The sequence below is a fragment of the Plectropomus leopardus genome, chromosome 23 (assembly GCF_008729295.1).
Source record: "Plectropomus leopardus isolate mb chromosome 23, YSFRI_Pleo_2.0, whole genome shotgun sequence".
Classification (NCBI taxonomy): Eukaryota; Metazoa; Chordata; class Actinopteri; order Perciformes; family Serranidae; genus Plectropomus; species Plectropomus leopardus.
The window spans coordinates 9,374,378-9,387,209 of record NC_056485.1 but is presented as its reverse complement, the minus strand read 5'-3'; the positions used below and the strand labels follow the sequence as shown (position 1 = coordinate 9,387,209).

Genomic DNA, 12,832 nt, shown 5'->3' with positions numbered 1-12,832 from the left:
AGACCCTCCCAGCATTGGGTCAAGGTCAAACTGAATACAAGTACATAAAGAGTTGATTTTGTTTTACTCTAAATGGAAACAATGCTGTATTTTTAAACTGAAAATTCACCAAATTTTAGTGATCCAACACACTATGTACAGAAATCATAGAAGCCAGCTAACTAAATATTTTAAAAGAACTCTAAAAACACATCTTTTCACTCAAGCTTTTAAGTAGCTCTGACTTTCAAAAACTATTTTTTACTGCTGCTGTTGTTATAAGATTTGAGATTCTTATATTTTAATTGATTTTAGGATTTTTTATGATTTTTACACTCAGTTTTTTAAAACTGATTTTAAATGTCCTTTTATGCTGAATTGCCTTGCTGGCCTGTTTGATGTTCGTTCCATCTGTTTTCTTGTAATTTGGTGCTGCATTTTATGTCTGAAAGGTGCTATATAGATAAACTTTATTATTATTATTAGCAGTAGCAGTAGTAGTTTTAGTATAAATCATTACCAAATGATACACTGACTGAAAATTAATGCTCAATTTAATCAAACTTCCAAACTGCCAGGTGAAAATCAGTACTCACTGGTAGACCAGGTACACCTCTGGGCCCGTCTTTCCCTGTGTCACCTGGGGGCCCCCTTGGCCCTGGAGGGCCTGGTGGCCCCGGAGGCCCAGGTGGTCCAGCTTGCCCTTGATCTCCCTGTGTGGCAAAATAAAACATGTAAATGTCACAACTCTGTGATATTGTTGGATCCACTGGAGACTGGAGCCACTGCAGTTAAATGATAATGAAGAGAGAGTAGTGGAATGATCTCGTGGGTGGCTATGGGCTGCCTCCATTCATAACATGGAGGAGAGTTTGCATTTTGGGTCATATGGCTAAAACTAGCATACAAGATGGAGATGAAATGTGTCTGATTTACAGCTGAAACAGTAATCCCCTGAAATGCATGCATTCTCAAATGGACTTAATGAGAAGAATGGGGGTTGTGCAGTAGGCACCGACTGAAAAGTCACATTTGTAGAGTTCCATTAAACAGGGCGAAAATACACTGAAAATGTGTGGTCCATTATTATTCTGGATTATAAGAAACGCTAAAAAAATATTCAGCAATCTAACTAGCAGGGAAAGTGCTTTAAGTACTGCCAGGACAGTAATTCATTTTACCTTAATAAAACCTTGTTTTCTAAAAAGAAATTTCCATATTTCTCTTTAACAATAACAGAAGGAGTGTCAGAGTACTCATGACAGGTCTGTCTGAAGATTTGCATGCAAACTGCAGAATGCCCAGAGAGAAGTGATTCGGTGAGACTTGGCACGACAGAGAGACGAGTGAGGACACAGCCACTACCTTAATGAGCCGCCGCTTTATGAGCTGCTGGTCAGCGGAAAGAAAGCCATGATTGATCTTAGGGAAGACCATCTGAGCAGGTGTGTGAGGTCAAGAGGTCGTAGGTCAGAGGTGAGAGAAGGTTGAAGAAGCATGAGGTCCCAGAAGAAGAAGGAGGAGGAGGAAAGCAAATGCAAAAAGAAACAGATTTTGTTAGAAAGGCCTATGTTCATGAACCCCCGGTCCAGCGCCTTCACGGATGAGGGGGAGAAATCCACACTTCTCCAGCATGGAGGTGGTTTGCTTCGGAAGTCTGGGCTTTCTTACTTGGAGCTGGGACCCATAATTACCACTTCAGGGGTGCGAGGGCGCCACAGCGGGCTCACAGTCCCTGGCAAAATGGGAATTTCTCCTCCTCTGTGAAAGCGCTGTCATCATCTTCATTGCGCCTGCTGCTAAGTCAGACCCCGGGAGCTGCACACACTGAAACCAGAGTGGTCGACCTTCTGAGTTGAGGTTCATTTCTAACCTTGTTCCTCCCAGTGCATGCATTTTTCTGCTAGTGTCCATTGGTATTAAGTGGCTTCATCCATCGCTGAAACAATCCCTAATCCCGAAGGCCAAATTGGTGGATTGAAGGATTTGTGGTGAACCATGGGCATGAGCTTTAAAAAAACATTTTGCCACTTTGCTCATCATCGAGTATTCCTCTCAGAGTTCCTTCCATTCATTTTAGCATCAATGGACACAAGCCAGACCATGTCTGCTTGTTCCAGTCGGCTACATATTACTGGGTTGTAAAAGGCCACCTTTGCTTTCAATGGGGATCCTGGCATGTAGCGTGGAACAGAAATCTCAAGTGAAAGACTGGTAGCGACAGTGGAGGAAGAGGATAACGATTGACTGGCTTTGATTAATTAGATGAGGTTTTTCCTGTGCCTAGTCTATCATCGGGCTTTAAGTAAAAGGCAGTAGACAGTGATTCATTTACTCCCAGTGTGTGCTGCGGAGGGGTCGGACTGAGCAGCTAGGCGGCATCACCACCGACAAACCTTGACAGTCAGGATCTGATTGCTGTGCAAAGCAGCCAGCGTAGGGAGACCAGGCAATCCCTAAAGGGACAAACAGCAGAACATGGCACAACACACGCATGACGTTCAAACACTGGGTGAACAAAAACAGTAAAAGGAGGAAGGAGATAAGCATCCTGCTTCTAAACATTCTTACGAATATGTGAAACAAGCTGTATAATATGTGAAATAGTGAGGATAATTCTTTAAACTGTCAAAAGCTGACATAAAACTTAACCGTAAACAATTAGTTTTGAGAACCAGGAATTTAAATTCAGACCAAACAAGACCAACAAAACAAGTCCAAGTTTATTCTCTACTGTGAAACTGTGTGTACAATGGCATTGGGACCATCCTTTGTCGCGTGCATGCTACAATGTCATCACCAAGTAACCATTTCCTGTTGTTTTCTCCCAAATATACAGACAGAACATTTGTTGGGATGATTATCATAAAACAGATTTAGAGCTATAGCATTCTGGTAAATTCTCGAACTGTGTTGTTCGTAGAGTTTTGGGGAACATCAAGGGACTGAGATGTTCACTGGAAATTCAATCAAATGGTTTCCAATTCCCTTGTCAACAATGGTCATGACAGATGTGATCCACTCATGAAAACTGAATAAAAGAAGAAAGCATCGGGCCCTCGCTTTTTTAAGAGGAGATGAAGGTTTATAGCTGCATGCTGACTTTAATCTGAATCCAGAAAGACTGAAATATCGTCAGCTAAACAGGGTTTAGGATGTTATACTCAAATAATCATTGACTGTCATCAATCATTCTTTTGGGTACATTGTCCATACTTAGATACATACATTTTATTGCATTGTACTGTTCCTGCATGCCTGCCAAACAAGGGCTTTGATAGTGACAAGTCTTTTACTGGCATATATCAGTTAAAAATTACCACTGAAACCTGAACTGACAGTTTGCAAAACCCCATTCGCCGAACAGCACTGGTCCAGTCAAAGCTTAGCAACATACAGACACAACAGCCCAGCTGCAAGAAGAAAATGATGGTGAGGTACGTTTCTGCAAACCAAGGATACATTATCATTTGTATGATTCACATTTATCATATAAACCTCTTAAAAATGGCACCTAGTCAAGATGGCTGCCCAGCAGCAGGTCATTTTTGAGACCAACAAATCTAGTTGTTTTTTATCAACCAGGAAACTTTTTTATCAACCAGGGTTTTTTAGCGACCTGTTGCTACATTTCTAGCAGCTTTTGTGACATGACATCAAATGTGAGCATTTTTGGCGAGTTTGTTACATTACCACTAATGTTTGTGCCACCAAACATGTTTTTAGTGACCTGTTGCTGCATTTACAGCTACTTTTATGTGGCACCAAACATGGGTGTTATTGGCGAACATTTCGTATTTCTAGTGATGTTTTTGCCACCAAATTTGAGTGTTATTTAATGACGCTTAAATAACATAAGTGACTCGGCCGAACACACAACCTTTTCCTAACCATAACAAAGTGTTTTTTGTGCTTAAACATAACCATATCTTGACCACAGAATTTTTGAAATGCAAAGAACTTGCTTATATGCTAATCAATCTACAAATGTAAAGTATCTGTGGTGTGCAAAAACATAAAACCATTTAAAAACATTTATTCCAGCGACTGGGTTGGGTAGCTCTGGTGGTGTTCATGGTACTGTAATCAGGGTGATACTCTTCATTTAAAGAGTTTAGAGGTTTAATTGTAAACTACATTATGAACTCTGCAAAAAGGGAAAGCTTAACGAACAGTATAAACTCAGCGAATTATTAAATGTAACAGTTTTTAGCTTAAATGCTCAGTCTATGGAAGAACATATAAAGATTGTAGCTTATTGGTTTCACAGTGATTGCACAGCCTCTTGTTTATCTTTATTCTGCAGGTTTTGCTTCAGCATAAATAACCAACCTGAACAACCTGATGAAAGCATTTCTCAAAGTCTGGCACACTAAAATAAACATGCCCCGTAAGAGATCAATCTTCCTCTATATTTGAGCTTAAGATAAAATCTGGTCTATCCAAACATGGCTTTGGTGCCATCTCTCTGGTTTTCCAAAGATAATTCAAAAAGCATGGCTCATTAAGAATATGGCTTTCAAGCCAGGCTGGTTTAATTCAGCCCTGCAGCAGAACACAGCAATACTCTTACACTGCAGACAATAGCCATGCTGTGTGTAACTGGGATAGACGCGCAAATATTTCTCAAGTTATTTGGAACCTCAAACATGTTGGGGACAAAGAAGGAAAACAAGAACTGGATTGTGGTCAGCTGGGAACAGACTTTACAGAGTCCAATGTAGTGTGGCGCATGTGCAGGCTGGAACTGCTTTCTGGGTTTTATCCTCCTTGCTTTAAGAATCATTTAGATACAAACGCTAATGGAGACACAGGTCGACAGCATGCTGACAACCTCACTGACCACTGTGTGTTTGAAATGCGTAAAAAGGACAAATGATAATCCGACTAAAAAAACATTGTTTGATCTATATCTGCAGCAGATGAGAGAAAGCGGAGGGAAGCTTGACTAGGTGTGGGTTAGTGCTCACCCTGCATTGCCTCTGCGCTGATGTCTATGTGTGAGAATGATAATGACATGGCGGTTGACAGAGAATCCTAACCATTCACAGATTGCTTTGTTTTGCTTTTCCTCTCCAAAACGGATGTTGGTTATTTGGTGAGGAGCTCTTTTGCTATGTATTCGCCTGCAGCAAGACGACTGCAACTGTAGTAAACAAAAAGCCAGATATAAGGACAATCAGCAACAGCCGTCATAGGACACTAGCCAGAACCAGCATCTCCCAGACCACACCAAAAACACAAAGCATCCCGAGCGAATACAGGCTGAGGCATATTCTGAATATCTATATGTGGAATAGATTACCAGTTCTGAGCACAGATGGCTTTAATACATTTAAGAGAGGAATAATACATTCATTTGAAGCCTCAGATTTGGCATCGATGTGATGCATTCAATGTATCTCAAGTGAAATTCATTTTTAAGGCTTCTGATTTCACGTGTAAACAGTAGATTTTAAAACACTTTTTTTCACAACTGAGAAGCAAAATCCTGGAAATTACATAATTCATTTTGGAGGAACACTGCAAATTGGTCCAATCACACAATGTAAGGAGCAACATCCTGGACAAACTAGGGCAGTTTTGTTGTAAAATCTCAGGAATGTTTCCTCTTGCTGGAATTCACCAACCCCTTTGCCTGACACCTGTAGCTACGGCCATCCCTCAAAAAGACCACACACACCTTTCTTGGTGACATGTAGTGCCAGTAAATCCTGTTAATTATATCCCACCAGTGGTGCTCCAACAGTGACCACACATTTGTTTGTCAAAACTGGCCAATTTATTATTTGTTGCTTGGTTAACCTTTGGCGTTTTGGACATGGCCTTTGACCTTTAGGGCCAACAAATGGCTGACCCTGACATGTGGGGAACAGGCAGAGGAAGTGTGTGTCTTTGAATAAATTCTGCTGGCCATGTGGCAATTCTCACACTGTCTTGGGCCACAGAGGCTGGGGGGTCTTTAACTTGACCTGCTGAATTGACCCTCAAGGACACATACAAATTGCATCAACATGCAAACACAAATGTCCTTTAAAAGAGTCAAATCTGTTTGCATTTGATGTAATCTGGCAGGCTGTGATGTGTATAGGACATATTCTATTCTTGTTTACAAGTACCTCCATATGGCTTTAATAGCCTCTCTGCACTAAGTCAATACTGAGCATGAAATTAGCTTAATTTCCAGCCAGGTAGAGTCAAGGTCAGGCAGCACTTGTCCTGTTCTGCCTCCATTTATTAAGGAAATCTCTCTAATATTGTTCCACTACATTTACCTACTAATCTAATGTGCAAAGTCAATATGCCATTCTAGGGAGGTAATAGAATTTGCTGGTGACCTAGACTGCTTTCATGCCACTGTAGTCCTTCATATGTGACTGTGACTCTGTGTTAATTTGTACCTGTTAAGGGACAATTTTGCTGTAATTGGAAGTTAATGAAATGCTTTATTGAAGTGGACAGTGTATATATTTACTCTACAAGACAAATAGGGCCTGGCTGGTCCCTGTTACAACTCTGTCAGCCAGGGTGCTGTTTTCAGATTGTAAATCATTCAACTGATAGAGACAGATGACTCCATTTCCTAGGTTAAAAGGGTACAAATTATGGGCAAAACCCAAGAAATTCTATCCAAATGGAGAAAATTTACTCCAGTAGCTTAAGAGCAAAAATATTTCCTTTCTTTCCTGCCTTTGCAACTGTAACGATTATCCAATACGTTTATATCATTAAAAATTAACAGGATATCACAGAGCTGGAAATGTATTTGTAGATCTCATGAAAGTGTGACACCACTCAGAAATCCTAAATCTCTGCAGTTGTAATTTGAGGGCTGCCAATGTGTAACATAAGATGTCTCACTTTGAGACCACTAATCAAATTTCGCAAGGGAAGGTCACTTGTATTGACTTCCAAATCATAAGAAACGCAATGCTTTGACGTGCAGAACAGCCCCGGAGGAGATCTGACGAAGGTAATTGGCAAACTACTAACGTCTGGTTGGGCGCCAATACAGAATTGGGATCAGATCCACTTAAGAGATGGCTGGTGTTCTGGTGACAAGACAAACCTCTGCATTGTTGTGTTCTCTTGTCCTTGTGCTCCAACCTCAACGTGCTCCCTGCCCTCATGGAAATCAATTACAGGCATTTAAAGTGACTTCGCCTCCACACAATCTACTCCTGATGACGACAGCAGATACAGAGGACGTGAAAAACTGTGTGTATGTGTGTGCGCATGTGACCCCGGTTAATGTAATCTACTTTAAACAAACCTGTGCTGTGCCTTTCAAAGAGGGCTCATTTTTTAACCATTATTTGAGAAAAATGAGGGCGCGCTTGCTGCTAGTTGGAGATAGAGTAATTCATTTCAGAGTCTGTCAAGCACGAAAAAGCACTCACATCGTCATCATTTAGAAGCTGAGCTTTTATAGAAATGTCAAACTACAAAGCTGGAAATGATTAAAGCTCTGAATACGCCATGTCACGTCGAAGGATTGAAGTGAATCACGAGTAATTATAGAGACAGAGCTAGTTGGCTTTTGATTATAGCTGAGATTGAGCAGATATTTTCTGCTGATGGGCAAAAAGCTTGCACTCATGTTCAATTTGAAGACAAGAGGTAAAAAAGAAAAAAAAAGTCTTTGCATCGCAAGAAATATATCACCCTGAGCTATCTTGCACGTTTGCCTGCCTGTTCTTGATGTAGAAATAAGCAGTGCTGAAATGCTTATTGTGTTTGGCCAGATGGGAAGAACACTATCCCAAGAATTTCATGCATCTCAAACCTTTTGCCCACAATTCTGCTGGGGGAGACATACACAGTCACATTCATCAGCTAATCACAAGAAGTAAGAATAAACCGCATACCCGTGGTCCCTGGTCGCCTTGATCCCCCTGTGGAAGGCAAGAAAAAGAATTTGTCTTGAAATGCACGGGCCAAACACACGAAACACAAGTACAGCACTAATAATGAGCTGAGACTCACACTGAAATCACTGAAACATAATGCAGAACACATTGATAAAGAAAAATAATACAGGAACCCTCAACTATTCATTGTGGTTGAGAGTAAAATCACTTATGATAACATGGACTGACATGGATTGGGTATGAGAGAAAGAGAAAGAAAGAGAGCAGTAGTGTGAGGTTTGGTGGGTTTGGTGAGGGAGGGGGGTTGAGTGTGGGCGAACTGCATTGCCAGGCCAGATTTTATGCCCCAGAGATCTTTGGCTTTCTGCCGTCTTTGGGGGTAGATGTCTGTGGACGGAGCACGTTCCTGAAGGAGAAAACGTTTGGTTTCAAATCAACCTGCGTGGCGAGGACTGTGGGTTTATCACATTAGAGTGAAACCGAACCAAAAGTACACTTTTGTTTGAAACAACTGAAGGAAGACCAAATGTTGGACTAAATTATAACCTTAATCCGTCTAGAATCGGATAACTGAACACCCTTAAACCATCTCATCTGATGCTCTCCCCTCTCCTGTTGGCTGTGTTACAATTTAGCCACAGCAGTAAAATGAGCCAAACAACTTATCACACATGGATGGGAATTTTGCTCAAACAAACTTCAATGTAATGCCTGAGCGATTTCAAATAAAACAGCTCTGGGGATTTTTGTAATTTTTCATTGGGCAGTCGTTCCAGAACCGGATTTAACGGGGAAACTGTTGTGAATGGCCACACTGATGCATGCTGTATTCGTCTTGGGTGGGAGAAATGCACACAGTTGTTTTTCATTTCATTAAACTGCAGATGAAGTGGTTCACATGTGAGACATGAACATGCATCTAATCAGCAAGTCTCTGCTATTCACGACTGTCATAACAAATGCCCAACATTCATCTAAATCTGGTTTTGTAAGCCATGCTTATGGGTTGCATTTTCTGCTTTGAGGGGCACCAAATAAGAGATCACACTGTTGATTCATTACATTGGTCAGTGACAACAACTGACGTCATTCCACACCCCACATGACTAGAAATCATCTGTTTCCAAAGAGTGCGACTTGATGCAGATGGCAACTGTGAACAGTTTCTCTGTGTTTAACTTTAGCTCTGGTTAGCACTCTCACGCTATTTCATTTTATGTCTTCCATTTTACTGCGCAGTAATCCTTTAAATATTATAAATTAATTTCCAAATTGTTGCTCAGTTCATACAAAATATACCAGTAAATGCCTACTTTATCCATTGATGTCCTGTAAAATAGCACAGATCTTCCCTGGCAGCATTTTATAAGTATGCACTTGTTCCCATTCTTTGTGAATAAAGGGACCTCATCAATTTTGGTGTGAATCAAGGGATGTCTTGGTTTTAGTCTTTCAAAGCACAGCCATGGGCACACATTTGTCCCAGAGTCCAGCAGACTTATAAAGAGACAGTGTGGTTATTTTGCATGCCTCACTGCTGTTTTATGGAAGAATGCTCAGTGAGGCATTTGAGAGTTCCTACTTGGGCTCTAGCTTTCAGTCATTAATGTTCTGCGCTGTGGATTTGTTAATGACAGGAGAATTTAAATATTCAGGATGACTTGAATGAAAATTTCTGCTGCAGATGCAGAATGACACTTTTAATGGATGGATTAACAATGACTAGAGTAAAAACAAAGATTTTTTTTTACTCTCTTGACCTGCAAAAATGCATGATGGGCTGCATATTAAAGACTAAAACATACCCTTTCTCAAAGTGATAGTTTGACATACTGGAAAATAAACATTTTCACATACTTACTGAGTTTTATATGTGAAGATTGACACCATTCTCATGTTTTTATAGATATGAATCTGCTTTGAATATTATCACCCGATTGAATAGGCATTATCAGTGCTCATCAGCTTCAAAGATATGGGTTTAAACAAGCCAGCTACACTTACAGTAGGTTCAGAAGGCACTTATCAGCCCATTAAATGGCTGTTTAAGGTAGCATGGCCCTATTCTACCTCTTACATTTATGTTAATTGTTACATCCCAACTTTATATGACCATAGTAAATATGATGGGAGCAAAGGAAGAAATCAGGTGATGTAGGATAAAGGGAGGACATTGAGGTGGATTGATGGGTCAAACAAACACAGGACCGTGTCTCTTGTGAAACCAAAAGTCAACATTGACTTATTTAAATAGATGTACGTAATTTTTTTTACATTATATTACATTACATCATATTACATTACATTATGTAATGTCACATTATGTGCTGATAACATTCAAAAGGACCATCTGAGGTGTTAGAAACAGAGTGAAACATCTAGTGTAACTTGACAAATTTCGTTACCTTTGGACAGAACCAAGCTAGCTGTTTTCCTCTGTTTCCAGTGTTCGTGCTAAGTTAGGCTTATCGGTTGCTGGCTATAACTTAGCGTACAGACATTAAGGTGGTGTTGACCAACTCTCGCAAGAAAGCGAGTCAGCACATTTCCCTTTAAAAATTGTCTTTAAGATGCTGAGTAAATAAAAAAGTTAATAACATCAATTAATTTATCATATTAAGTTAAATAACATTACTCACCTTTTCACCCTTGGGACCCGGAGGGCCCTACAAAGAGAGAAAAAAGCATTGCTTAAACTTTTTTTTTTACAAGACAGAAGGCAAGGCAAACTATAGTACATGTCGGTTATTTGTAATCAAGATGCAATACATGACAACAACTGTAAAAGCAGGGTGACCAATCTTGTTAGCCAATAAACAAACATGAACTTAGAGAGATGGTGAAATCATAGGTAACAAATCGAATTTTGATAAAACTAACATTGTGCTTTTTTTGACATCTCTCTCAGCATTTGATTAAAATGCCCTGTCGCAGACTGGGAAGCGGTACCTTATGCATTGTAGACGGCAGGGCTTATATAAACATACAATTAAAACCAAAAACAGGCCCAAATCAAGCCTGTGTTTACATAGAGGATCAAATCCAGCAATCTCCAACCAAGTATTGGCAAGCACATTGTAAAAATGTGCCCTGAACAAGAGGAACGCTTCTCTTTTTTTTCTTTTTACACAGCAGTTTTTGCAAGGCAGTTTTTGCATCCAACTTCTGTCAGTCAGCAAGCAGGGGCTCTTGGGTGGGCTCTGTAAAAGATCATGAGTGAAGTGGAGGATTTGACAATGAGGTGTGCATCCGTATGCTCGAGCCTAATGAGCTTGTGCCCAGAAACACTATTTTTAACAATCAAGTTGAAGGATGAAGCCTTCTACACTGGGCTCTCTTTCTTCCTTTGAGGTCACACTTTTGGAAAAATATAGGTTTGGGAAAATCAGTCTTAGATCAGTGTCAGGAAAGTGACTAACTGACCACCCGCTTAGCAACAATGTTCCTGAGCTCCTGCAGAAACAGGAAAATGATGCTAACCCGTATTTCAAATGAAAAGCTATTTGTCAAATAGATGTTTATAATCCAAGTACTTAAGCAAGATGAAGTTTATACTGAGAACAGATCTGAATCTTCCAAGGTTTGGGGAAATTGTGCATCTCTTCTAACTTTGTCATTGATCTTATAAGTGCTGAAAAAAAAAAAATGTCCTCAGGTACGAAGAACAAGTTGTTCAGCTGTCACTAGAACAACTATGGTAATAGCCCTGTGGTGGTTACTTTTCTAAGCCAATATCGGTCAAGCGTGGTTTGCTTCCAAAGATATGAGACACAGACAGAAAGAGTATGCTGACACTAATCCATAGATTGATGACATTAGCGTAGGACTTGTGTTTGGTCCACAGACTCACAGGAACAGCCTCCAGTGACCCACAAATGCAAGCTTGCAGACAGAGACAGGCTTCCACTGCACTGGCACACAATAGCACAGTCTAAAACTGAAATGCTCCAGAGGTAGTCCAGCATCCTCAGCCAATTTCTACCACGCTGCTCTGGGGAAAGTGAGTTGTAGCCTGCTCAGCGCCTTTGGACATCATTATTAATGCACAGTAAACTATCCATAGCTTTCTGTTTATGTATCCTAATGCATGTTTTCCAAACTAGATCTGCATAAGGCCCAATTTTTCTTGTTCCTGAGGTTATGAACCTGGTCAGTGAGCTTCTAGAGTGCATCATCCTGTTTATTCAAATGTGAGGCAGCTGTGTTCGCTTCAACAACCGCAGACAAAAGCTGATGGGAAATGCAGCTACAATACATAGACATCTAAAGAGGTGGTCCTGCTGCTTACTTGTATAGCCATACAGAGAGCCACAACACACTTGTAAATACAAAATGCGCCATTATGAAAACAATGTTTCCGATTGCGGTTCCCTGGGGGGGAATAACAGAGGCAACATATTGGAATCAAATGTGACTTTTACTTTTACAACGATGTAGATGCATTCCAGCAAGGCTAAATACGTCTCCAGCATGTTCCTGAAAATGGAAGGCAGCTACAGAAAATCAGTGCAAGCTTTTTGTTGTGAAGGAAAATTGCCTTTGGACAATAGAAGGTTATTGACAAGCTGTTACTGCAAACATATGAATGGCTGTAACAAAGAAATACATAAATATACCCACTGCAGCTTTTTGCACAAGCCTGCTTAACACATTATATCTGGCACTGAAAAATACAAATAGTTGGCACACCAAATTACTGGGCTTAATGACTGGGCAGCATAAGTTTGTGGAAAGAAATGAAAACTCTGCTTTATATGATTTAGCATTTCAGCAAATCCAGATTGCTTCATGATGACTGCAGCAATACAGGGAAACTTGATCAAATCCATGTTAAACCTCCATAATGGGACAAAAAAGAGCACATCTATATTTTGTTTGTGAGGGAATAAATAAGGAAAATGGGTCACAGGTGTAGATGTACCCCTTTCTCAATAACACCATTTATGACATTACTTTTGGCTAACTATTCCAACTGCCTATCC

The 12,832-nt window shown here is 40.3% G+C and overlaps 1 protein-coding gene across 9 annotated transcripts in view; it reads right to left on the bottom strand.

Annotated features, from left to right (window-relative positions):
- Positions 1 to 12,832, bottom strand: part of LOC121962363 (collagen alpha-1(XXV) chain) — a 172,584-nt gene that overhangs the window by 48,415 nt on the left and 111,337 nt on the right. For 7 of the 9 annotated variants that reach the window (XM_042512610.1, XM_042512617.1, XM_042512613.1 and 4 more), the window contains exons 5-8: positions 10,490 to 10,516; positions 7,848 to 7,874; positions 1,345 to 1,416; positions 576 to 692 (exon numbers count right to left, since the gene is read on the bottom strand). In XM_042512610.1, coding sequence (XP_042368544.1) covers positions 576 to 692; positions 1,345 to 1,416; positions 7,848 to 7,874; positions 10,490 to 10,516 — 243 coding nt within the window. Of the gene's footprint in view, positions 1 to 575; positions 693 to 1,344; positions 1,417 to 2,375; positions 2,436 to 7,847; positions 7,875 to 10,489; positions 10,517 to 12,832 lie in introns of all 9 variants that reach the window. The other 2 variants (XM_042512611.1, XM_042512618.1) reach the window with 2 other exon arrangements.